The sequence below is a fragment of the Cyprinodon variegatus genome, unplaced genomic scaffold, assembly GCF_000732505.1.
Source record: "Cyprinodon variegatus isolate N-32 unplaced genomic scaffold, C_variegatus-1.0 Scaffold466, whole genome shotgun sequence".
Classification (NCBI taxonomy): Eukaryota; Metazoa; Chordata; class Actinopteri; order Cyprinodontiformes; family Cyprinodontidae; genus Cyprinodon; species Cyprinodon variegatus.
In genome coordinates, this window is record NW_015150919.1 from 145,595 (window position 1) to 173,402 (window position 27,808).

Consider the following 27,808-nt stretch of genomic DNA (forward strand, 5'->3'; position numbering starts at 1 on the left):
TCAAACAAAAGAACAAGTGTAAATAAACCATTCAGACAGACATTAAAGTGTGCATCCATTAGAAAATACCTGTCTAAAAAAAAAAAAAAGACACAACTTAAAGATGAATTGTAATATAATATAAAGCAAGAAAAGAAAATACTAACACGATGTGGTGGTGGGAGGATCATCCACCACACACTTCCCCTCCTCTGAAGGCTCACTGACACAGCAGGACAAGTAGTCAGCAGTTATGTTCTGTCTGCCAGGGATATGATGCACTTCAAACTTGTAGGGCTGCATGGCAAGGTACCACCGAGTTATTCTAAGTTGCCGAAGTTTTCTGACATGGAAATGGAGTCTGTGAAGCAGGCTTGTCAGGTTGCGTGTCATCTTTGCAGTGATTTTGCTGTGTCTAGACAAGAAGCATACTTAAAGTGCAGCGAGGCATTTCATAAAGTGTTCCAACTGTTGGATAAAAAAAAGAGCGGCAGAGGTATGAAGTGAAAGGCCCAGTCAGTTCTTCGCCATTGGCAAGCAGAAGCCATTCTTTCAAAAGTGATGAGAAAATGTTCAATGTCATCATCTTCACTAAGTTTTTGTAAATTAGGGGTCTTAGAAACCTGAGAATGTGCATAGAGAAGTTCACCTGATACACCATGTTGCTGTGAAGCTGCTATTCCAGGGTCTGGTAGTTGTGTAGGCCAAAGTGGGGGAGGGGTCTGTTGTTGAGTCTCCCTTTTAAGCAAGCTGAACTGTTTTTCCAGTTCCTCAAATTTCTGGTCTTGTTTTGCAGCTTCTCGCATCCAGTAGTCCTCCTTGGCTTTTTGTTGTCCAATATGGGCTCTGAGAAGATTAGCCAAGTCGGTTAATGTTGGTTCACTCCCCTCTTCTTTGTCACATACTCCACGAACAGCTCCATTTTCCTCAGCAGTCTCTTTTTCATCTGGCTCAGAACTTGGTCCTCTTGTTCTTCCTCTTCCCCTTCCAGGCATTTCTGGCAACTGTTCCTCTCAGAGAAGGTGGACAGAGATAAAAAAACAACAACAAAGTTGTCAATTCAAAAATTTATAGAGGTAAGGGGAAGAACAAAAAAAAAACTACACCAATGTCCTTAACTGATTGGATCCCACTTCTGACACCAGCTGGGAGGGACCAAACTTAAATAAGGACAAAAGGTGTTAAAAAATTGAAAAAGTGCTTCATTTAATTGTGTCAAAAATGGTTAACAAAGGCTCAAAAGCAATACAAAATAACTTAAATACAAAAAAAACATGGATCTGGGCCCAACTTAACTGAGGATCCAACTCAAACAAGAAAAAAACTGACCACCAAACAAAGAACTAAAGGCTGCTTAAAAAGGGATGGAGTAACCCAAGTCTACCGAATGAGGGAGGCACAACATAACAAAAGAACCAATAAATACAAAAAAAATAACCAGTCTATGAAACAAATAAAGCAAAACTAACTTTTACTTAGCAGAAACAATAAGTGAGTATTTAAGTGACAAACTAATTGAAAACAACTTGAAACAAGTCTCCCCCGTCAGTCTTTCAAAAATGGTACGCTCCAGGTTTCCTCCTCCAGCTGGTTTGCATCAGCAGCGCCTCAAACAACAAGTGTAAATAAACCATTCAGACATTAACTAAAGAATAACAAGAAGTAGTATATAAAGTTATATGCAAGCTAGGTAATATAAGTAGGTGTGTATGTGTGAATGTATGTTTAATCCGAAGTTATTGTAGGGATTAGGTATGAAGTGAAAGTATATAGATCATCACGAACCACACTCCATACCAGTAAGTGGCGGTAATGCTACTAAAAGTTTGTTGCAAACCGCCAATAAAAACCAAGAAGAAGAAGAAGAAGAAGAAGAAGAAGAAGAAGACGACATTAACTAAAGTGTGCACCCATTAGAAAACACCTGTCTAAAAGAAATAACCAACTTAAACATGAATTGTAATATTATATAAAGCAAGAAAAGAACATACTAACACGATGTGGTGGTGGGAGGACCACATAGACCACACATAGCTTCTTCCCATAACAAATCAGATTCCTTCTCAAGGTTTATTCATAACATGTTACTGTTTAACCAAAGTGTTTGTTATTTGTTTTGACTCTGTCTACTTTCCATTGTTGTAAGTAAGGGGGAATGAACACTGCCTAGATCAGAAAAGAGCAGAATGCCGTGCCATTAAGACTGTATGATCAACAGTTCTCTCTTTGCAAAGAAATGAATAAATGTGCCGACTGAGTGAAATCCATCCATCTCCGTTTATTTAACTAGGGTGAATAGTTGAATACTTTTTTCCCACGACAAATGTTACCAGTGGAATTTTATGCATTCTGAATTATTACCCCCACTTAAGGTCCACCGGGTTTTAAGAGGTTAAAAAGGTTAGAGGGTGGGGTTTTGGGGGTGGGGGGAGTCTTTCTTACTGAGAAGAAAAGTTTTGGAACCCCTGGCTTTAGAGCAATCAACTTTTATTATGCACTGAATATCCACAAATTTTTTTCACGGTTGTATATCTGTTCTTTTTATTTACTCAAATGTATGACACAATCTCCAAGTGTTGTTTTTTTTAAACAGCCATGTACAATAATACAAAAAATTCCACATGGAAATGGTTCCACTTGGCTTCAAAGGGCCGTGATTGGACTGCAGAGAGCCTCGACCTGAAACCTTTCCAACACGAGTAAAGTGAAAATATAAGCCCGGCTTTCTATGTCTGACCCCACCTAACTAATGCTTTCATGGCAGACAGAAACAAATCCTCTCAGCCAAGTTACAAAAGCAGCAAATTAATACCTCTGCTTTTGGAATGGAGTCGCTTCCTATTGTCAAGTGACAATTGCACTGCTTTCATAGTCACTTAACAGAACCAGACCTACTTCATAAATATATAGATGCACAAAATCATTTTTGCAGTCAACATCACTTTCCCTCATGGTATGTTTATTTCAATGGTGTGTCACAGAAACTGTGGTTATGAAAAAATAAAGTTCAATGTTTTTTTTAACACCAACAACTTTTATTTTATCTGTACACTTATTTCTCTTCCTTATTGGCTACCCTTATACATATGACAGGTTTTGATTATTTCATTTTGTGGTAGTTATACAGGAGTAACATTGATGGGTTTCAAAAAGAAAACTTTTTTTCCTGTTTTACTTCTGATAGTGTTGAAAAAATATTATTAGGACAAATCCTAATTCAGTTCAAATTTTATTTTAGTGACTGAAGCTGAAATACATTTTCTTTTAACATAGCTTTGATAAAAAGTTGAAAATGTTTTTAAATTAAACCATATATATATAATTGCTGTCCAAAGAATTTCAAAAAAGCAAATATAACTAGACAGAATTTCTGTGTGGCTGGTTTCTAACCTATAGGTTCCTATTTTGCTTGGTCTGAATAAGGGTTGACAAAAAGCTAATTTCATGTAAACATGCCATTGAGGTGTGGCATATATCTGCCGATCTTTGTTTGCTAATCATGAATGACCAAAGCTTATCTTGTTGCAACACAATGATTAGGATGGGCATCATCTTCATAGCCACAAAAGATGTAGAAACATCAACGGAAAAGCCTGGACCAAAGGTTTACCAGAATAGATGATACTGTAAGTGATTTAGATAAAAAAATATTTATTTTAATTGGTAGATTTAATCAATTTTTAAATTAAATATTGATACAATTGATTAGGATTTAAATGAATTAGGATTTATAACATGAGAATATTTCAAATAATTTTTATACATTTTTAGCTGGTGTTCCAGTTATTCCATTAACAATGTAAAGGGAACCCACATATTGTAGATAATAATAATAATAAAAACAACTCTTGATCATAAAAAGAGCTCCTAAGATTTCCGTCTTTATTTGCACAGAAAAACGGCAAGAAAGATGCAAGAAAGTTTGATTTAATGCACAAGTTCCTGGATGTTCTTCCAAAAACAACAAAAACAGTAATTACTATGAGATGAAGGAATAATTCTAAATTCAACAAAATAGATGGAAAACTAACAGAGATTAAGGTCATTCGAACTTGACACAAAGCAGCTGCTATACTGGCTAAAACATTGTTTATAGACTGAGATGTCATTTAAAATGTATTCAGGCTTCAGTGTGGGGGAAATGGCAGAAGTATTATTAACAACTGGTTCAGACTTTATCAAACACTTTTCAAAAGACTATCCAGTTGTTGCTATTTTATAGCAAAAACCCAATGAATTACATAAAACTCTACAAAACAGTCAAGAAGCAGAATAGACAAAATGTTAAAGACAATAGGCTAATAAGATAGCATACTCTGTGTCAAATCTATCTATACATATATATATTAAAACATATGCCTAAAACCAAAACAATGACTCATTCAAAATAAACAAAAAATTAAAACCAAAAGAGAAATTACTTTTTACAACATGCATATCATTGCACAATTGCCTTAAATTGAAAACTATTCAAATTAAAATATATTCATGTTTGTTTTAGTTGTCACACCTTTAATAAATGCTGGCATCAGCTCAGGAGTTGATAAGGGTATCCTTGTTTTTATTAATTGTCAGGTTGCTGCTCCTCTCATTATCAGGATCCGTGGGGTCTTTTCCATTTTGATATTTGAAGCCAAATAGATTGCAGAGTTTGGTCAGAAGGAGGTCAACAATCTCTTCATCTTCAGAAGGCTGGACCAAGAAAGAAAAAAGAAGCAAACAAAACCACTTTTAGAAGAATACAGAAAACTTGAAATACAGAAATAATACATTTCCTGGCCTGAACCAACTGTATGCATTGGTTTCAGCGCAGCACCCTGGGAAAAGTTGACATTTCTCTTTAAAATTGGACTAATTGGAGATACATTTTCATTCTCTATTGAACCAAAACAACCATGTTGTCAATAAATTATTGAATTTTTCTTCAAAAGATACTTGTACATTATACACATAATGTGGATAAGCCTCAAACATACGCTGTGATGCAAGACAATTTTTCTAGCTGAAGAACACATCAGTTCCTATTGATCAATATACCATTTGGACACATTCATAAGTGTAACCTTTGTTTAAATGCTTTTAAAATTGTTTTTCAATTCTGCTTATTCCCAAGTAGGAAAGTCATAGTATTTGCAACAAAATCTGTAAGACTTCCAAATAAAATAAGCCAATGCTGAGCCTTTGGACTTATCATTCATGAGATGTAAATCTTGATTCAAATTCACCCCTTTAAACAGTTAAGGTTATATAACTTGGAGCTTTTGCCACTGCTATATTTCAGCATGATGTTTGACTGTTGATAATTATGCCCATTTTTTCATGATCTCTGCCTTCAGGATTAGGTTACGTTTTTAGAGAGCCAGGACTGTCTAGACAGCTACAATTATGTAGGAAAAAACACTTTACACAACAACTTTAATATAGTGCTTCGCCACTACCAGCAAACTAAATCACAGATCTACTTATATTATGAAGGGAGATTTCTGTGGTTCAATAACATTACGCAAAACCAACATTTAGATAAGATCAATTAAATAGAAAATATCAAACAAAAGTTAACAGTTCTTGATTTGAAAGTCAAGAAAATACTAATACTAAGGCATTGACATACTTTTGAGTACTAAGATATAATTTTAGTACACGGATTTGTGTATGCAAATAAAAGCTTTAGTTAAAGCATTCAAATGAGAAAAAAACAGGATTATCTTGCTAAAATGCTGGGTTACTCTTGAAGCATGGAACACAGTGTTTGCAGCTACGTGGTTGTTCCCTCCAACCTAATATTTTGGCATACTTTAGGGTTGCAAGCTTACAAAATCACACGTGCAGAAGTATAAAACGCTGTTGATTCCAAAATTGTCATTGTTTCTTTATGTCACCCCAGAGGGACAGTAACAGGGGGCTCAGAATCTGTTGTTCATGGTGATATTGGGCCAAATGATGCCTATAATAGTTTATATTTACGAACCGTCATCAGTAGGAGCTGTCATTCTTCTTTCATGTTTCTATCTTCAAATGGGAAAACAGTTTAAAAATAATTTGAGTAGTCTAATTTTTGGTTTAAATGGACCTGTTTCCAGTGTTAACTGCAGTTTTTTCCTCTTATAGTGTACAAAATGCAGTTAAGTTGGTGAACTAGTTTTCTTATTGCTACTTTCATTGTTAGATTAGGCAGCAATCAGACTTGGAACTTGCTGCAGCTCTGAGGTTTTGCTATTGACTTTGCTTTTCACTTGAGTATAACTAATGAACCCAAATACTTTTTATAAAAGATGAATGCAGCCAAAGAGTGCTGTTGGGAAAACAATAATTGTTTCTTTTGGTCTTTCTGCAGGTCTATTTGTGCAAAACTTATTACATTAGCCACTCTTGAGTATGACATGGAAAATAAATTTATGTTTCTAGCAACACTAACTCACTGAAAAAGACTAAGGAGTGTTTTTTTTTTTGTTCAGCTTTTTTCAAATAACAGCATCACAGCATTTTGTGTTTAAAAGTTTCTTCCAGGATAATGCAAGCTTTTCATTTCTAACGGATGCATAGAGATATTTTACCCACAATTTTTCATGTTCTTGAGCATTGATATATATATGTACACAATATAAACCTTGAATTTTACAAATGCTATTACTCCTGTACTATGAAACAACTATATGAAAAATAGATTTTTGTGTTTAAAAAATAAAAAAAATATGTATTATTGTAAAGCTTCTTCATTAAAGTGGTCATATGTCTAAAAATGTCATTGAAAAACATTTTAAATTAACTGTTGCCTCTTTAAATGGTAGGTAATTTTCACTATTAACTTATTTTTATTCACCACAATGTTTTACTTTATTACATTGTTTGAAAGTCTTACTTTTCTGAACAAATAAGATGCTTTCGGCTTGAGGATTTCTAACAAAATTATTCTTCCTTATCTATGGGCAAGTAAAGGTTAATGGAAAATCAAATCAGATCAGCTTTTCTGTGGTAGAAAGAGTTTTAAATGAAAAATTAGATACATCTTTGTATTTTGAAAAACTGAAAAGAAATAACTCTTTCAAGGAAACAATGCGGTGTTGAAATCTTAACCAGGAGTTGATTTTTAAAGCATATACAGTACATGCAATCTTAACATTAATTGAGAATTTAATCAAAATCTTGTCTTTTCCACAATTTATGATGAACAATGTTTCCATAGAGACATTGGTAAGGTAAAGCTGCAAGAATGCCCCGCCTTTCACCCAGAAAATTGCTCTAATCAGTTTAAAAGAACATTTCGGGCTTTTCAAGGGTTGTATTGCAAAAACAATTAACACAGGACTCTGTAGCTTGTTTTCTACAGATGACATCTGATTTTTATCTGTCTTGTTTTGGTCCTGGTTAATCTCAGTTTTTATTATTTTTTGCTCTGCACTTTTTCTGATTTTTTTTAAATGTATTTGCAGGATTTTCTGTTGTAATGGGGAGAGCTTCTGTTGTAAAAGTAATGTGTGGAGTAACAAGTCTTCCAAAATTCTTTGTGTTATAGGTGTTAACATGGTCCAATGAGCAGTGTATGTACTGTATAAACATTCAAAGATGCATGTTTGTGATGGAATAGGCCATATATTCCTTTGATTGGCCCTGATTTCTATTAGTTAGTTGGTAATTTAAAAAATAACTCCCTTCCCATTAAGTAGATTCACTATACCTAACTTCCTACAGATGGCACTAAAACTTGTTCTCTGGTTACAAATTACAGCAACACTGTAGGCATTTTAGATTACATTGCCTACCATTTACATGTCTTATTCAATGACAATATTATTTCTTTTTACAATCTTTTAAGTCTAACCTGGCCACTTCATAGCTAGTTGAAAGTAAATGTTTGTAAATCAATCTTACCTTATGGTTTATTTGCTCCATGTTCAACGATACAAGAATAACTGAAACGAAGAGATTTAGAATCACAAAAGTCATTAGGACAATGCAGGAACCGAACAGCAATCCTCCAAGCACAGGGTGACTCTCCAAAATCTGGGAAATAATGAAAGCGGGAAGAAACCAGAGTTAAATATGCCCATTCTTTATAAGGAGAGAAAAAAGTGGGAATTTTGTTTAAAAAATGCTATTTATCCTAAATTGTAAAAAAAAAAAAAAAATGTAAACAGATATGATGAAAATAAATTGTGTTTGCTGATCTTTTATATGTGTTTAAATATTCTATTGCTAATGGTCACATTTCAGGGGTTGCATAGGTGTGGGAAGGCCATTTATGAAGAATCTTTCTATGAAAGAAGTGTTTGTGTTAAACTGCCCATCAATGCATTTATACGCACAAAAAGTACAAAGTTGTGCTGAGTTGACTGAAGAGCAACATAATGGCTCCTTGAAAACAGGTTAAGACAAACATGTTTAAATGATGTACCTTTGCCCTGTGCTACCATGCTAAGCTACTATGAATTTAGTTTAACCCAGAGGCAAAAGAATGATCCATCAAGAGCATTCAAAGTACAGTCAAGAAACCAGAAACTGTGAAATCAACAGAAAACTATAAAATAATAAAATAATTCACCTCATTATAGTTAAATATGCCGATCTGCAGCCTGATGATGGTCAAAAGAGAATCTATAAAGGTTTTGTAGGATGAAATCTTCCAGCCATAAATCACATTGCTCTGTAAAAGATCAAAACCGTAAAATGAAAACATGAACCACTAAAGTTATTTCTTATAGTGACAAATTCATCAAAAAGGAATCATTAAATTTTTCCCTCCAAAACTAAGCATTGCTTATCTTTAATCATCATTAATCATCTTTAATCATACAGTACAAAGAAGTCTCAGACAAAAACTGACATAAACAGCAAAAGTTTGAACTATTACTTGTAGTTTTCATACAGTGTGACTAAATAGTTAATGATTTTTGAAATTATGTCTTTTAATATTGAAGTAAGAACTAAACCTGAAATAGCAAATCTGCCTCATGTCATTAGTGAGTTTATACTGAATTAAGGCCTATGGTTTCCAGGATCCAAAGATTGTTTGAATGTCTTCGATTCAAACCAGATTTGGAAAATGATATTTTGGTGTGAAGGAAAAAAATTATTCTTTACCTACACATGTATTTTTCCCTTCTGCCTTATTATGCATGACTGACAAAGGTACATTCAGCACTTTTCAATATTAATATATGGGGTTTCTGTACATCAACCATCCTTTTCTTGTTGTCAAGGGCAAAAAAAATATATTATCAATGTTTTCATTCGCTTATCAAACATAAGGATGCAGGCCTAGGAAATTTTATGTACAGATGCTGCAAAACACAAAGTGTGTTATTGTAAATGATTCATAACATGTTTTGTTTACCTCTCTTGGCAAGTACATTAAAAAGAATCATGGCAAAAAAAACAAACAAATTAAATCCACAATCTTTGGATTTTGTATTCAATACTCCTAGTTGACGGAACTACATGTCGAAAGCATTAAGTTTTGTATGAGTCTGGCTGCCAGTTTTGAGAAATCTATAGAATCTATAAAATTCACTGTTGTTTTTGGCAGAATATTAATGCAGTGGTGAAGATGGGTTCTATTAATTTCAGTAAGAGTACAAAAATAAGCATATTTGTTTAGTAACAAAAGACTTTTGTATTGAGCAAAACTCTTTCAAACTATTCTAAAATAAACTTGCATAAATATAGTAACTTTCAATTCAATGTTTTCCTTTTTAGTGTTCATTTGGATGAAGAAAGTTTTGAAAAATGGGCTGAATTTTTGCTGTTGCTCACAGAACTATAATTATATTCCAACTGTTGTGAGGCTATATAATTAGACAAGAGGGATGTTTGCAAAGATGAAAATCCCGATAAAGGAGCAAATACTCACTGCAACTGAATATGCCACTAACGCGATCACAATGATCAGTAGAAAACTTGATATGTCATTCCATGCTCGACGCAGGGCAGCCGTGATCAGGTTCATCTTGGGGTTTAGTCGGAGAAGGTGCCACAGTTTGACAGTGGATAGAAGGACAATGAAGGCAATCAGATACTGAAGCGTTGAATCAGCTATAGCTGTCTCATAAAAACTGGCAAATCTGCAAAAACAGAAAAGTTGGAGTTATTAAGCTGAATTCCCTTGAATGTAGAAGAAAATACTTTATGATTAGATATAAAGCTAACTGTATAAAACTGATCTTAAAGCACTATTAGCTTTACAAACTCACACCAGATGTTCAAAATGCAGTTAAGTTGTGAATTAGTGTTCTTATTGCTACTTTCATTGTTAGATTTGGCAGCAATCAGACTTGGAAGTTCCTGCAGCTCTGAGGTTTTGCTATATTACCCCCCCTTGCCAAAAAAAATAAATACAAAAATACAATAAAATATAATAAGTTTGTATTGTATGTTATTCTCACTGGTCTTTGTGGTTTTGGTAGTAAGTCAAATCGCGGTTTCCGAGCAAGGTCCTTTGAATGAACACTCCCACAGCACTCCAGCTTAGCAGGATGATACTCAGCTCCAGAAGGTTCCACTTGTTCTTGAAATAAACCCACCGCTGTTGCTTCAATAATTTGGCCTGTTGGAGTGAATAAACATGAGAATAATTTACCATAAGTAATCACACAACATCAGCAATGGATTTATTTATTTATTTTAATTAGACCAAAAATGTAATGAAACCATTGAACCTTTCCCTGCTGCAATAAATGATATTGGAAAATTGCAGGAAATCTTGATTAGAATATAATAAAAGCCTAGGAGCATCTTCTAAATGCTTACATATTTTAAAATAAAAAAATGATCTAGAGCTCTTGTGGTGTGTAGAAATATAGCAAAGCAAATAGTATTTGTTACAGGGGTTTTCAAATGTATGGGCCTATTAAAGATTCCCACATTCTGCCATGCTGCAACCACAAACCTCAAGGTCTTTAATTAGGTTTGTGTGTGATAGGCCAACATAAGGGTGTGCAGGTAACAATCTGACATGTGTAGAGAGGGTTTGTATTAATTGTAGTCAACAAAAACAAAAAAGTAATAGTTTCAAATTAATGCTTTTTAAATTCACCCAAAAGTTAAAGAAAGTCCATACATTTATTTCATATCATAAGCCTAGTTACACTTGTTATTATACCACCGGCACCAATTTATGTTTCTGCTGGTGGGTTGCTTCCACCTTGCTCACATGACTTGTCACCATCTGACACGAAAATACATTCATCTTACATGAAAGCCTGCATTAGACCAAGTAACAGGAGAAGGAAACACATATACTCTTTTTTGCATGCATACAACCCCACCCCCACACAAACTACTCTCTGTCACAAACATACACATTCTGCACACTGTTAATGCAAATAAGTAGTGAATGTAAATATAATCTAATGCAAAAGGCTCTGACACAGATTAAGGGAAAACAAAATTCAAAGCCTGAGACCACAGAATTGAAAAGCATATGCAAACTTTATAGGCCTATACTGTAAGGGTGGAAAGAAATGTACACTGTACAAAAAGTTTGTATAGGTCAAAATGAACATTGGTGCACTAGCAATCAATTGGCTTTACCTCCTACATTAGCTTTTTACTTTGAGGCAATAGATTGCAAAGAGGCTGTTTTCACAGTCCAGTGCATCCATGTGTCTTTGTCTGTTTTAAATGTTATCATTGAATCCAAATTTCAAAATGCTGCTCCAAAATCCTTGTCTGCACTTATGTCCTGCAGGACTTAATAATAACAATCCCCAACACACAAAGGGTTTGGTCATAACACAAAATCCTTTGCTCTGTTTAGGAAAACTACACTGCACAGGCTCTATGGTGTGGTGATGAAATGTGAATTGGAAGTGGTATACTTTCTTTGAGACCCTGTTTTCCTTGGTCTTCATGAAAGAGTTCACCTTCTCGCCTCTCCGGAACCAAAAAATGAATTGATTCCTCACCATAATTAATATAATGTTGTTGACAGAAAGAACGAGATCCCGGATACAAGCGGCTGAAATGAGCTTTCTCCGCAGGGTGGCTGGGCGCTCCCTTAGAGATAGAGTGAGGAGCTCGGTCATTCGGGAGAGGCTCAGAGTAGAGCCGGTTCTCCTCCACATTGAGAGGAGTCATTTGAGGTGGCTCGGACATCTTCTTCGGATGCCCCCTGGACGCCTCCCTCGGGTGGTGTTCCAGGCACGTCCCACCGGGAGGAGGCCCAGGGGACGACCCAGGACACGCTGGAGAGACTATGTCTCTCGGCTGGCCTGGGAGCGCCTAGGGCTTCCCCCAACAGAGCTGGAGGAGGTGTCTGCGGAGAGGGAAGTCTGGGAGTCTCTGCTTAGTCTGCTGCCCCCGTGACCCGGTTCCGGATAAAGCGGGAGACGATGAGTACGAGTACGAGTAGTGTTTAACCCTGACTGTTTATAGCTGTTATCGTAAACCAAATTTAAATACAATGTATTGAAGTAGGATCAAATGAAGGTAGGTAACTGAAATTTAATTTGTTTATACAATTAGATTGTATTTTTAAGTATCTATATCACATTTTTTGGTCAGTGAAAGTTGTGAATTGGTGCCATGTGATTAAACTAAATCAACTTGAATTTCCTCAGAGCTACAGTACCTACAGGATAGACAACAAAAGTACTTATACAATAATGGAGCAATCATAAACATACAGACAAAGCAGCATTGGGGTAGTTTAAATTAGGGTTAGTTAGAAGGGTCCACTTAAACCCAATTAAATAGCAAGACCAAATCCTTTCTATGATTTTTTTTTTTCCTAAGTAAACTAACTGAACTAAGTTGTGTTGATCTATGAGATCAAACCCAGTAAAATGCATGGACATTCACAATTAAAACCATATTAGATACTAAGGGTTAATAATGTCTTTGCAATGTGTTGCACATGAGAAAAGATTTTTTTTTTTTACCTTTAGAAATATTCCTTATCCGGAAACCTTTACTCAGTTTTTTTTTTTCTAATAATATAATTTTTAATAATACAAGTATTTTTTCTTTGTAATACAATATAAAGGTCTTAAGATACCGTAAAAGACACATTATACCATCTTATTGTAAGTTAAATTACAGTTAATGGTGACACCATGGGAGTAAAAAAGACCTTTAGAGGTTAAAGAACATCATCATTAAGTTATGAAATGGTGCAGCATAAAAACACGTGTAACTTAATTACAAATAAGGAAGATTGTTGCTATTAAAGCCAGAAAAAAACTTCTAGAGTGCAGACTCCTTTTCTGATGTAAAAATAGCTCCTGTATAGCCATATGTTGGATTTACATAGGAAATTATTATTATTTTTTTTATTGAAGTCAGTCACAGAGCTAAGGAAGTTCCCGTAAGACCTATTCAGCAAAAACACAAATAGTGAAGTATGCATTACTGCTATTAGCGAACCACTTTTCTACCGGAAAACTATGTATTTTTCCTATTTACTTTTCTTATTTACAATTAACTTCTGTTCTCATGGTAATGAAAAGTTTCTTTTTTTTATTAGCTGGTACAGAATTCCAAATATAATATCAATATGCCTTCAATAAAACACTGTGTCAGTAATTAATCTTATTATTAAACTAATCTATAAGAAATATTTTTATTCAGTGATTACAGTAATATTCAGTAAATAAAGAAGTCATATTTTTTCATGATGTTCTTCATACTAAGATGGATCTGTACTATGACTTCAGTCTATCTCCATGACTCATCTAAATTAGTCCATATCTGAAGGGCAGGTAACAATTTTAAAGTTTTAAACTGGAACTATGACAAACACGGCTTAAAGTGGAAACATACTTATCTAGTCACCCTGCACAGCAAAGAGGTTGGTAAGGGGGTAAAAAATGTCTCTTCTAAAGAGCAAAGAGACACAGCAAAGATGACATCATGTAGTCTCACATGATTCTTAGCAGTAAATGATTTAAGATTGCCCTTTCATCTTCCTGATGAACCACTGTATAAAAGTATTGGATGAATTTTCTACATAAAAGATAAAAATAAATACATAAAAAAATACAGGGACATGTTGAATATTATTTATCAATCCATGTTCTGCAGCTTATCTGCCAGTTTCACTGTGGGGCTGGTGCCTATCTCTAGCAGTCTATAGGCCAAAGGCGGGGTACACCCTGGACAAGTTACAAGTCTGTCGCAGGGCAGCAGAGAGACACACAAAGACATATAGCCATGCACACACAATCACCCCTAAGGGCAATTGAACCTGGAACCTTCTTTCAGCCCTGATAAATGTCATCCAACCATGAACATTATATTATTATTATTATTATTATTATTATTATACAGAATTCATTCTTTAATTATTCAGAGTTGATTTCTGTATCAGAAATGTAAGGCTTTTTAGTATATGTTGATGAGTTGTAAAGTTTGTACAGAGTTTAAAAAAGTGTAAGACTACAATAAAATATAGCCACAGATTTCTATTTATACATGCACTTTTTCTTGAATTTAGATTGAATTCCTAAGATCCAAGGGGAATAATATCTCACAGAGAAACTACATGATGATAACTCCAGTCAAATTAGGGATTTAGTGAAACAATAAATCTTTGGACAGTTTATCCTTAAATGTTATTCATGTTTATGTGGGCACAAAGAAAAGACAGACCATAAAAATTGCTTGTAAAAAGTGCTTACCTGCTTGAACATGTAATAGAGAATGAAAAGCATGTAAATTATCTCAGCAGCCATAACAAAGAAGTAAAGTCCCCCTGTTGACGGGTAGAGACGAATAGTCTGCAGATCAGTGTAGAACTGAAATGCTCCTGCAAAATGAAAGACATGATTCAGTCAATGCAGATGAAAGCATAATTTTTCAGAGAAAGGTAAAAAAAAAGGTAGCATTTTTCCACAAAATGATGTTTATCATAGCTGCAGATGGACTCTGACAGCAGTCTTTAAAAGGAGTGCTCTTTACCAACTGCTGAGGTCTCCATCAAGAGTGTGATGATGCAGAAGAGGTTTACATTTGCATTGTAAACGGTGAACTCAACAAAGATTGCCCTTGTGTACTTATCAAGCCATTTATTGCGGAAAAGATACTCAAGCGTTCTGTAGACAAAGGAGATAAAATTTAAAGTGCTGTCTGTTTATGTTCCTTTTTTATCTAAAATGGTAAAGTTAAGTTTAAAAGCAAAGTTTCACCCTCAACATTTGCATTATAAATATGACAATAGAAACTATATTTGGATATGTACGCACCTGCTGGCATTTTGAAACATTGGGCCAAGCTCAGCCACAAAGCCCCCTCCTCTATAGAGCACCAGTCTCCCCCAGAAAGGTCTAGCCCTGAGCTGGGCTTCAGTCTGGTACATCCATGGAGACAAGGCACTTGTTGAAATATTATCCTTAACAGAGTGATTCCAGCCAGATCCGTAAGACCCCACATCCTCTATCTCAGATGAATATAGGGCATCACAGTCTGGCACTAATCCAATCATGAGACTTGCAATCTGACACGAGTTCTGCTGAACTCTTAATTGACGAAGACGGGCATTTCCTACGAGCTTGGAGTTTCCATCTGTGATAAATCCTGAAGGAAAAGAATTTAAAGTTACACTGCTACTGAAAAATGTATCAATCGATATCATTTTAATTCATTTTCTACATGGTGCATTGCCTCAATTTTTTAATAACTTGTCCTTTTGATCTTATGTCGTTTAATTGCTTTTATTTTTAGTTGCATTTAGATCTTCACAATAAATATATTAAATTTTAAACCGTCCAGATTAGTACTATTTCCTGAAATGTTACATTCTTCAAGTGAAAAAAATAGGTTTGGTTTTGCTACCATTTTTTCTAAGATGAATTAAAAAATCTAAAACTTTTTCCACATACCGGTACACAGTATAACCATTTTCCTAAATAAATTTTCAAAAACCAGCCTAAATTTGTGATAGTGAGCACTTCCCCTTTGCTGAGATAATCCATCCCACCTCACAGGTATGCCATATCAAGATGCTCATTAGACTCCATGATTCGTGCAAAGTGTGCCTTAAACTGCCCACAATATAAGGTGAAGTGTCACTTTCACAGATTTAGACTGGTTCGTGATAAATATTTGAGGAAAATTGTTATATTGTGTATGTGGAAAAAGTTTTAGATCTTTGAGTTCATCTCATAAAAAATGGGAGTAAAACCAAAAATGTTGCATTTATTTTTCATTGAGTGTAGTAATGGCTTGTGTTAGAAAATATAAATGATGATAATATGACACTGTTTTTTGTTTATTTGATCACTGTTGCACTTTATGGAATGGAAATTTTCATTTACTGTCTGGAAAGCTGTACTCAATGAAATTTCATTTTGTATACACTGTGTATACAAAATGACAATAAAAGTTGTCAAAGTCTAAGTCGGATGATAACTTTTACTTTTTTTTGTAGAGAGGAGAATAAGTATTACCCAATGTTTTTATTTACATTCCCAATAATCATACGACAACAAACCATAATAACAACCTTCATTTAAAAAATACTTTCTGGTATTATAATAATTTTCTAAATTAAAGGCTGACATTTACTGGACAGCATGAACGGTTTTAAAATTTATTAACCATGATTTGATACAAAGCTATACAAATTTACCTTAGCAATTTGTCTTACTCAATAAGGTGTTTGTTCTTTTATTGAAGTCAGATTTTGCTCAGCAAGTCTGTCCTCAGCTGTGTTCAGTAGGAGATATACCAGCATGTGAGTAATTTAAGGTTCCTACCTGGGTACGACCCAAAAAGGTTTTTCAGTAAAGTGGTGTTAGCCCATGTAAACACATCCTGGAGAGTCATGCTGTTCTGGACACCTTTACTGAAGCTATTTCTAATGTGTCGTTTCAGCAAAAAAGCATTGCCATCTTTCTGACCGTAGGCCACCAGCAGTAGCATCCACATGAAACCTATGTAAACTGGAAGACAAAATTTTAGAAACCATTTTATTTCTTAGAAGTTCTGGAACCAACTAAATTTGAATTATTTTATTATTATATATATCTGATCCAGAAGAAGGGCAGAGAGAGGAAATAGCCAAGTGCAGGATACCAAACCAGAGACATATATATTATTATCCATGTATTGTAAACCAGTCCAGAACACAGCCAAAGGGTGCCTTTTTCAAGGTTTAATACTTTCAAAGAAAACCTCCAGCATCTCTCCAAATATACACGCAAACAAACATACCAAAAATTTCAGTAAGCAAAGCAAATGCCTTCTGTTCCATGATCTTGTTCCTCTTCATTCTCGCAATGTCTGCAGGAGGAGGTGGATCGTAGAGCTGGTAACCCCACTGGTTTGTTTGTTGATTACCTGTATATATTTGTGAATGTTTAACTGTGTTTTAGTTTTTTGGAAGTCATAAAAGTGAGCTTTGGGAGGATTTATACTTTACCAGATTTTCTTTCACTTCTTTCAAATGCCACATTTTGAAAATCTTCTTCATCAACTTTTTTTATTACAAGTGCAAAAAAAACTGCAAAGCATATTACCTGTCAAAAATAAATCCAAATTTTAGAGAGATATTAAATCTAATGCAATTATTGTTTATGTGTGTTCTTTAAATGAAGATTTTGCCAACCAGAACAATATGTTAAGTCAAATGCTAATGTTTTAGGCCAGTGAAAAATATATAGAGAAAATATATTAATGCTCACCTTCAGTGGCTGAATAAAGAGAAGACTTTGAAAGAAGGACACAACCATGGATACCAACCAGCTGATGGAACGCTCCTTCCCAAATTTAAGTCCATACAGCATTGTGAAATATCCTGATACAAAACTGGTTCCAATTATCAGCAGCCAGCCAACAAAGATAAACCACCAGGGTAGCAAACCCTTACGCTGCTGCTTTTTTTTCTGACCGCCATCCCTTGATATGCCATGCTCAGGATTAGACCTGCAATTGGAAAAGAAGAAAAAAAGATGTTGTTAAGGATGAAATTTCAACCAAAAATATTTTGCTTAATTCTTTAGCTACATTAGAGGAAAAACAATGACAATTCCTAATAAACAATCACAACAAGTAGCAGTACTGTGAGATGCAGTGAGATGTAGTGTGTACTGTTATGAAAGTACTTTTTTCCTGCTTACATTGTCTAAAAGCTATCAAATTAGCATAAGTATAGTATATAGGAATATTTTTAAGAAATAATAACATGAAACTAACATTGTGTTCAGTTATTTTCAAATTGGGTTTTGTTGAGGATATTATTTTACTCCACTAAATTAATGATTACTCAGCTGTTGTGGTTAAAACAGCAGAGCTAAGCATTCTTTCAAATAATAATACAATAAGAAATGTCCAAAACCAAAGAGAATGAAAAAAACATATTTAAATATGTTGAAATCTGTTCATTTTCATTCCTCATTTAGGGGGATATGTTGCCATTCAATCATGGAAACACATGGCACAAAAAACCATGCACACATAAACTAACTCCTAAAGGCATTTTATTGAGACCCATTTTGGATGGATCCTTTTTTGGTAGGAGGGGCCATGCAGGAAAGCACAGAAACAAGGAATTAATTCCTACAAGTCTCAGGGACATATAAATAATTTAGCACTTTGATAATTAATCTTAACATAATGCCCTCCTAAAACAAAACATGACTTTGTCATCATCTCATTATAGTTGAAGTATTGGGACTTATACATTTAAATTATAAAGAAGACTGAACTAAACCTCCACTAGCAAAGTTAAACATACACCAGACGGATTTTTCTGTCAACTTATACACTACACTCTAGTTATTAGCAATGTTAAAACTCAAGAGAAAAAAGCCCAAAGGTTCATGTCTTATATGTACTTCTCATGTATGGGTTCATTTTGATCCACATGGCTGGATGTGAAAAGCTGTTGTTCAAGGAGGCTCTTCACCGCCTGGATCTGGTGCTGAGCCTTATCCAAACTGTATGGACTAGAGAAGCTGGACGGGGCTTCCACACTCAGCTGCTCTTCAAGGTGACATATTTGTCTGTACAGATGCTGGGTTTTGTTGCTCTTCTTTTGAATGTCTTCAGCTGTTGAAACAGGAAACAAAAATTTAAAGAAATCCTACACTGGAGAATGTTCTGTGAGCAAAAACTACTTGGATGTTTTTTTTATTTTTCTGAAATGTTTAGCGCACACTGTTCGGTGCTTACAAATTAAAAATAGATGGTTTTGCACAAATGTAAAAAAAAAAACTTAACAGCAGTGGGGCCAAAGTCCAGTCCTCAGGAACTAGCCTGCAGCTATTACATGTTTTTCTTTCTCCAACAAATCTGAATGAAATGGGTGATTTTTTTCCCCCTCAGCTTGTCCTTCAGCTCCAAAGATCCCTGGTCACAAGCCATTTATCTGATTTATGTGTCTTGGAGCAGAGGTCTAAAGGTTTCAGAATGGTATCTCTGGGACTGGAGTTGGCCACCTCTGTTTCTCGTGACCTAAATAACAGGATCACTGTCAGAAGAGCAAGACTCACCAGATAGTTGAGACGGTGTCACTGTCTTGGTGTCATTGCTGCATTTGGTATTCTGTTTGAGTAATTCTTCCACCTCTGTAAGAACAGTATTAATGTCACTTTCTTTTCCGGGCCCAGACTTGTTGGATGGGTCTGTGTATTTGGTTGTCTCAGAGAGTGATTGAAGGATTCTTGCAATATCCTAAAAGTATGAACACAAGATATTGTTATATGCATGTAAATAAAACTGGAAAAACACAATGTGTTTTTGAAGATAATCTGTACTATAAGCTTAATTTTAATTTCTAAGATTAAGTTTTAAAAGCACTTAAATTCATTGAACAGTCACACATTTTATTGAGTTATAACTTTAGGTTTGAATGTATTTATTAAGATTTTGATTAATACGTGTACTTATGAAGTGGATTTTAAGGATAGTGTACATGGTTTGCATATTTATAACCAAATAAAAGTCCAAAAACTATTACCTTTATTTGTATTCACACTGCGACAAATCATGTTGGCAGTATGCAAATAGCCATATAAGGCGTACAGAAATATGAGGATGAAGGATCAGATTAGACTATAGTTAAAACTTCATGCCCAACATATAAAAAATAAACACTACACATCACCCTCTAATTTCCATAGTAACGCATGCTGGGGGTAGCATTCCGCGCTCAGGATGTCATAGATTGGGAAGTGAGTCTGAGGTAATGAGAATGGATGTAGATGTTATGTTATTTTTACTTTTTTCTTATCTTATTGTGTTGTGACTGTCACTATGTGTAAAGCTGCTGCTACACTGCAATTTCCCAGCTTGGGATAAATAAAGTACATCTATCTATCTATCTATCTATCTGAAATATAGGAAGAAATTGTTTCATAGGCTGCAAGAGATTGGAGACATACAGCCAGAGCAACAATAACATTATTTAGTTCAAAGCATGTGCTAAAATTAAACAGTCAAAATCCAGTTCCAGCTGTTTTCAACAGATTTGCAGCTATGCTCGAAACAAAGGTTATTTTCAGGAAAAACGAACATCCACCCGATCGTCTGCACTCTGTTATGTGTGTACATTAAACACAGCAGCATGCTTGAAAATAACACCGGTTAAACTTTTTTCTGGACACCATGAGCACGAAACCACAATTAATAAAGATATAGCAACTTATTAAATCAGAATTTAACAGTGCCTTGTTTCACTTCTTATTTTATATCAAAATCCTTCCCATTATGAGGTCATTTGGGGAAATACTACTCTCTCCATCTAAGCCCACCCTCTAGCAGGCCCTACTGTATCTCTCTGTAGAGCATCCAACTCGAGCGTTCATATTGATTGCTATGCTAAGATCTAAGCACAGCAGCTACTCTGTTAAAGGCAGCATCAACCAGACAAAAGTCTTATTTACGGCCTTCATCTGATCCCCTGTAAACTCAGTGGAAGGATTTTATTTTTGATGGAAATTTTGCATCGGCATGCTGAGCATTTCAATGGATTTTCATAACATGGGTGTTAAAACAGCAGGTTTCTCTACACCGGAAATTGAAGAGTGGATTGATATTCACTGTATGGTACATGACTTTAATGTGTTGGGCTGCTTACTGATGGCCTGTTAACAGGTTAGTACTGCAGCTAACGCTTGTCTGCTTGGCTGTTTTGATAAGCCGGCGGTTGATGGGTTTGAGAAGCATAACGTCATGATGATTGTACCTTACAACCACCATTGATTACCGGACGTTTAGTTTAACCCTGTGGTGCTTCCCTTCATACCAGAAGGGATCTTTCTCATTTAAAACTTAATGAGCTTAAATGATACAAAGAGAAAATCTGTTATTGGATGCTATCCATATGAAATTCCTGCAGAATTCTTTTCAGCACCTTTCTTTCATTTCACAGGTCTCCAGATTTTACCTCTTACGATTAAATCATATATCTTATACACAACCTGTCCTCATGAACTTGGAAAAGTCTGAAGCTGTTAAAAGCACAGATCCTGATATGTATTTTACAGCTAGCTGCATCATTGACCGGAAAATATGGTATCCGAAAAACAGGAAGATATTTGTATATAAAAGCGAAGGTAAGTATTCTGCTGATTTTTATGCTTACTTCATGTAAACAGCCAAACACAAATTGAATACATGTAGCAATATCTTCAGATCTTATTATCAAATGCACTTCTTCACAAAGTGTCTAATCAGTGTAATCTAATCACTTAATTTTATGATAAAAATGTGGAAGACATTAAATCCAGTTGGCAACAGCTCCCTCTCTTGTTTTGAAACTCACCTGATATAAAATGTACACCAGACAGATGGCTACTTGCAGTCAGCATTCAGTTAGCATTTCTGATTGCTGTCAGCCATCTCAATTCGTTTTTGGTGAGCGGTAAAAATAAAAATATATCAGTGACCTTTTTTACTGTCACACCCGATGGCACAACATATGGAGGGACTATTTTACGGGCAGGGGACCAGAGCAGGTAGTCAATATGGCATCGGCTAGATTCAAATGTTTGTGACGTCAGCTGCAAGGCATCGATAAGATGGGTAATCTTCTCTGTGCTTCACAAAAAGTATTTTCTTAACAGGATATTTGCAGTAATTCTGATTGTGCGCTTATATAACTTTTGTTAGTAGCTGCGCTTTTAGTACATGACAGCAGACAGATGCAGTAGCACCTCAGGCTAACTGGCTGGAAAGATGTACTTGTTTGTTTGTTTATTGAAACTTGTTTACAGTCTAGGGTTTCCAGCCGTCCCTTAAAAAACGCTTAAAATGCTCTGTACTTTGTATTGAGATGATTAAAGCTAGATTTGTCTGTTTGCGATGAAATAAAAAAAAGTGTATTATTGTTGTTATCATAAATGAAGCTGGTCCTGTTGTGTATTGTTGTATTTATATGCTGACCAGAGCACTCTTTAGCAGTTCATCATTTAAGGTCAGCCATTGTCTTCTGCTTAATCCACTCTCCTAGCCGCTATAATTACAAACACACTCGTTGTCATGGTAGCGGGTTGTGAAGGCGTGGTCTTCGGTCGGAAAGGGGCGTGAGGAGTTTTTAGTTCACATTTTCTATCTAATCTGAGAGGAATTTTCCTGCCCAAAATGGCAAAAACATGCTCTGGAGGGCTAGTTGTTAATAGATTTTTTTTTCAAATGCATGAGACCTTTAAGATGGCCAGATGTATTACATAAAGTTCAATGAAAAGGAACAAAGCACTTGCTTTTATGAGGATGTCCATAGTGGAGCTTTCATCGTTGCTGTTGGTGCTTGTCACTTGCAGAGAAACCGTGTGGACACCACTCTTTTTCTGGAGGCGATTTCTTTTCTTTTCTTTGTTTTGACAACAGGAAGTCTCTCGAGGACGAGTGTTTCTGAAGACGCTGACTATGAGGATATTTATGGGAAACATGATGAGGGAACTCTGGACCCCAATCATGAACTGCTGCCAGGTGAACTCAAAGTGACCTGGAAAAACAAATCTTATAGAGATGAGTTTGATTCATCTTTCGATCGTTCCTTGAGGTTGAGTAAAGTATAAATAAAACTAGATGTACCCAAATCCATGACCTGGTCGGAGGGGTCTGTTGGGATTCCGTAAAACATGATGCTGGTCAACATGGTGCAGAGCAGCAGGGAGAAACAGCAGGACACTCTTTGTACACAGGTGAAGGTGCTGCTTGGTGGTCGACTGATCACAGAGTACCAAAGGTGACCATCACTAAAATCCTTTGCCGTTTTCATGAAGAACAAATTACTGGAAGATAAAATCAGTCATGTAAAGTCTAAACATTGCAAAACCCTGATAAACCCCCAATTAGAACAGGATTAATGTCATTTTCTAATCTCTTTTTCTCACAACAAAACTTTCGGTGAGATTATCTGCTTTCTGGGATTTTAAGAATAAAGGAAAAGCCATAAACCCTTTTTAAGCTCAGCATTTCGATTCTATAGTGAAGATGAGAATATTACTGCTATTTTTTATGTATAACAACATAATCAATTAAATAAATACTTGTTACCTGCAGTTGAGTTAAATTGCAAGAATTAAAGTAATAAAAAGATTATACTAACTTATGGCCAGTGTGGATGGAGTCTTTAATTTCATCAAAACTTACGTTCACCTTTCACAATATGTTAGTTATCCTAAAACAGCCTATTTTTATTTTTTTCAGAAATGCTAATATTCTCATTAGCCAAGAAGCTGGCTTCACTTGTAAAATAGTTTTTTTTTTTAAGTGCTACATTTCAAAAGGCCTCATTTGGTCTCCATTCAATATATTTGACTTTTCTTCAAACTGATAACCAAGCCTGCTATTGCATCTGATTTACATTTGATTTGAACTCTAATCATTCATATCCAATGGAAAATAGGATCCTATAATTCACTTTCACTCTGTTGACTAATACTGTGCTTGTATATATGCAATTGTGCTCTTCAAAGTAGTACTACACTGCTGCCTTACCTGAATTTCTTCAGGTCCATCTCCGTGGAAACAGGGAAGAGTTTATCTAGACAGCAATCACCCATGTCTATTGCAAGCCAGGAATTGCATAGAAAGTACCATTTCTCTTCTGTCTGTAAATCCTGAACCAGGATGTTGCCAACAAACCTGAAGAAAACAGCAAACATTTAATTTTATATCATGAAAACATGCCTCTAGCAAATTTTAAAGCTTTACATTTCAGTCCAGAAAGTGGTGCAATATCACAATATAGGTTTATCAGGATTAGAACATGTGGACTTTTACTGGAGTTTAACCATTAAATCGACTTATGGCCGATATCAAGCTTGAAAGGACCTGACTAGTGACCAGGTGGTCAGAAACTGTAATTTTGTTGTCAGTCTAATGTTAGTACACTAATGATTAAAATGTCTACATGTAATTAGTTGGAATATTCAAGCTGAGAGTGTCGCTGCAGACAACCTCTGGTTAAGATGGAAGCTCCTTGTTCTGGAGTTGGTAAAAGACGTCCACATAAGAACAACTAATTGTCTATTAAGGTTGGCCACAGGGGTGCATCGATGATTGGTTAAGGGTGGAAATGGCCACCGCTAGCCCCTCATCTAGCAATGCTTCTGCAGCCTGCATTAAATATAGATGTGCAACCAGGTGCTGTATATTGACCTAAACATGTATTTAATACATCTTAAATCAAACTAATAATTTGGTCAAAAGTTATATAGTTTTGCTTTAACAAAGTATAGATTTATACAGAAAACATCTGCTTTCACAGAAGCAGCTTGATGATTAAAAGCTAATAGTACATTTTATTAGTAGCAGCTTCATGGTCATCAGAAATGTGAGGAAAGAAATTTGGATGTAATAGTTTTTGAGGTTTTTTTTGCTTTATTATTTACACATTAATATTACTCTAACTTTTTTTGTAGGTTCAATGTTAAAATTTAGTCTGACCTCATCATAGCAAATAAAACCTGGATAGAAAAGGAGACCCAGGTTCATATCCCAGTTGCACCAGGAAGGGCATTCAACATAAAAACAGTCAAATCTGTCTGCAAATTATAATGACAGCTGGAAGGACTCCCTCACCTACTGTCCCTTGCCAATAATTAGCCATCTCATATTATTTCAATTCCAATGCTGCATTATGGTTTGGATTTGTCTTTTTTGCCATATATTCTGGATAAAATGAAATATTTGTTTTTTATAGAAGAATTTCAAAATATTGGCAAAGACAAATCATTTTTATTCTGTCCTAAAAGCTTGAATGTATTTGTTTTCAGAGAATTTACTTTCTTTCTGTTATGATTTACTTTTCCAAACAAGTTGTTTTTCCAATTTATATCTGAGTCCATTCTACTGTTATTCTGTATTACACTGTATGGCAGTAAATTCCATCTTCAAACACAGTAATTCTTATAAGCATTTAGCATTTTTGTGTTTCTTAAATATTTTTGTGCTCTCTCACCAAGCAGGATGACTCCCAGAATTGTTGTGCCACAGTCTGATGCCCTGCAGCTCACCCAAACAGGAGGGTGTAGTCAGCAGGAACAAATCCACCGCTCCCCTCTCAAACACAGGCTTCTTTGGATCAGTCAGGTGGTGAGGCTTACTGTTTCCGTCTGCGCCAAGGAGAGTGACTATAACCTAAAAAAAAAAAAAGGAAATACTTTGTTTTAAAAATGAACCTTTACTGAACATGAAGGGCTGTGGACACTACATACAATACATCCTGTGAAGATGTGGCTAAATACATGAATATGTAGTTTGTGTATCCTTATCTGGAAAAAAAGTGCAAACCTTTATTTGCATATTTTTTATTAAGTAGCATTAAAATATAGCTACAGCACAGGTGTAAATTGATGTATATTTTGAAGAGTAATCTGAACAAACTCAGTGGCAAAAGATCCTATAAAAGGAAAACATTGTTTTAACAAATTTATCAGTGCAGCAATTCCTGGCATCCCAACCAAACTGTAACTTAAATACAAATATTTTAAGTTACATCTAAGTTACAAAAAAGCCCTTTTTTATCAGAATAATTCCCTAGAAATCTATTGCTGTCCTTTGCTGTAAGCACTGTAGGTTGTTAGTGGAAGTATCAAATATTTCATGGACATTTAAAGATAATATAGATATAAAGTTTGGACCTACCCTCTAACCCTGGTGTTTATATTTGTCTGATGCAGAAATTTGTCTGTGCAGCTTTATAATGTTTGGCTGTGTTTCACAGATATAGAAAGCTTAAATTAAACGGAAACTGATTGTTGGCTGAATGTTTGGGAAACAAGCAAAAAAGCACAGAAAAAGGACTTGTTTACATGATTGCCTGAAGGCAACAAAGTTAGTTTCAGAATATTGCATAATTAGCACTTTGATGTTATGTTTTAACTTGATCTGTAACTAGTTTAGTAAAAAAAAAAAAGACTTGAGATTTAAAAGATATAATCTTATAAACCTTTAGTTTTTTTTTTTATTCAAATAACCCATACATATATTCATAATATTCTTTAATCAAACATACTTAAATGACCTCACTAACTTCTGTAGTTCATCAGATTTTGGCAATAATAATTTTTTTGTTCTGCATATTCGTACCCTCATAGTTTTTGCAGCTGTTATCCCATTCAGGTGAGATAAGCATTATTTGAAACTTAACTGATAGCGATTTGATGTTTGTTTATTCTGAATAAATGCATTTTTATATATTCTACTACCTGAGAAGATGTGGAGGCTCCCATTCGATGCCCAGTGCAAACACACAACAGATAGCGGTAAGTATCCGTAGGGTCGTTGTCCTCAAGAACTGTTCCCTTCACCTGCAGATGATAAAAGAAGCATACGGACTACCATCTAATCCATCTGTCCATCCTGAACTCTGATATGTTTTGTTAAGCTGGTTTTACTTGCTTATCTGGACCATAATTCCCACAAGAAAGTATGTAGATTCTCTGAGCAGGCAAATATTGTAAATTGTATGATCCAAAATGACACCAAAACTAGACTTGACATGAACAAATTATGAATTAAAGTTGCTGGAGAGAAGCTTTACCTTGACTGTGTCTTTAATGTCTTTTCTTCGTGCCAACACAACCGCAAGGAGGTAGGTCGCAAACAGAGCCCCGACAAAGCACACGACCACGGGATTCTCAGCAAAGGTTGCAAAAAGCTCAGCAGTGCGTGAAGGATCGACAAGATTCGGAGTCACAAAAAAAGAGCTCCCAAAAAATGTGAGGTGATTGCAGAGACACTGGGTGACTAAATTTGTGGTCTTCACACCAACCTTGAAGAACAAACAATTTTTACTATCATAAAGAATGCTAAAAGCTGTCTCTTTATAATAAATGATTATCCTTACTCTGCAGCCAGAATCCTCCCAGTCCAACAGAGTTTCATTCCAAAATTTGCATGAGGATGTGATGGGGGTAATAGATAATGTGGCATTGATAGATTTTATACCTGGACCAACAATTGGTTTAACCACCAGATAATGTAACCCAGAGTTTCCCTGAAAAGTTGTAGGGCTAAGTAGCCATGTATATCTTTCTTCTGTATCAGACACAAAAATAAATATTAAGTTACCTAAAATTTAAATGATAAAAATAGAGGAAAACACTGATTACCTTCAGTTGTTCCTGGAAGAGGCATCTCGGTCATTGCTACATAATTGGTGTCAGTGGGATAATCCATGTAACCAAGGAAAAGTTTAAAGGGTAGAGGATCTTCTGAAGGCACCATCTTTAAAACAAATAGTGAATTTAGATGCTTTAATATTATTAGCAGTGCTGAGATCTAAATGCATATGTAATTACAATGTCTTTCTAAAAGTGAACTTTTTCACATTTTGATAGCATAAAGAAGAGACTTTTATGTTTTAAACAAATAGAAGACATATATTTAAGAAAGGTTGCTCTGCTCCTCAGCTCTAAATGTGTTGGGAGCTGGAGAAGTTCCA

At 35.2% G+C, this 27,808-nt stretch overlaps 1 protein-coding gene across 1 annotated transcript in view; it reads right to left on the reverse strand.

Moving 5' to 3' along the window:
* Positions 1–3,847: 3,847 nt before the first annotated feature.
* Positions 3,848–27,808, reverse strand: part of LOC107094140 (polycystic kidney disease protein 1-like 2) — a 38,476-nt gene continuing 14,515 nt past the window's right edge. Inside the window, exons 8-29 of the mRNA XM_015389577.1 lie at positions 27,477–27,618; positions 27,212–27,402; positions 26,906–27,136; positions 26,571–26,672; positions 25,322–25,500; positions 23,857–24,003; positions 22,948–23,147; positions 22,614–22,858; positions 19,404–19,584; positions 18,747–18,960; positions 17,595–17,835; positions 17,333–17,429; positions 17,125–17,250; positions 16,668–16,853; positions 15,156–15,486; positions 14,872–15,005; positions 14,592–14,719; positions 10,359–10,519; positions 9,827–10,037; positions 8,519–8,620; positions 7,849–7,980; positions 3,848–4,671 (exon numbers count right to left, since the gene is read on the reverse strand). Of these exons, the coding sequence (XP_015245063.1) occupies positions 4,513–4,671; positions 7,849–7,980; positions 8,519–8,620; positions 9,827–10,037; positions 10,359–10,519; positions 14,592–14,719; positions 14,872–15,005; positions 15,156–15,486; positions 16,668–16,853; positions 17,125–17,250; positions 17,333–17,429; positions 17,595–17,835; positions 18,747–18,960; positions 19,404–19,584; positions 22,614–22,858; positions 22,948–23,147; positions 23,857–24,003; positions 25,322–25,500; positions 26,571–26,672; positions 26,906–27,136; positions 27,212–27,402; positions 27,477–27,618 (3,840 nt within the window). The 3' untranslated portion in view covers positions 3,848–4,512. The remainder of the gene's footprint in view (positions 4,672–7,848; positions 7,981–8,518; positions 8,621–9,826; positions 10,038–10,358; positions 10,520–14,591; positions 14,720–14,871; positions 15,006–15,155; positions 15,487–16,667; positions 16,854–17,124; positions 17,251–17,332; positions 17,430–17,594; positions 17,836–18,746; positions 18,961–19,403; positions 19,585–22,613; positions 22,859–22,947; positions 23,148–23,856; positions 24,004–25,321; positions 25,501–26,570; positions 26,673–26,905; positions 27,137–27,211; positions 27,403–27,476; positions 27,619–27,808) is intronic.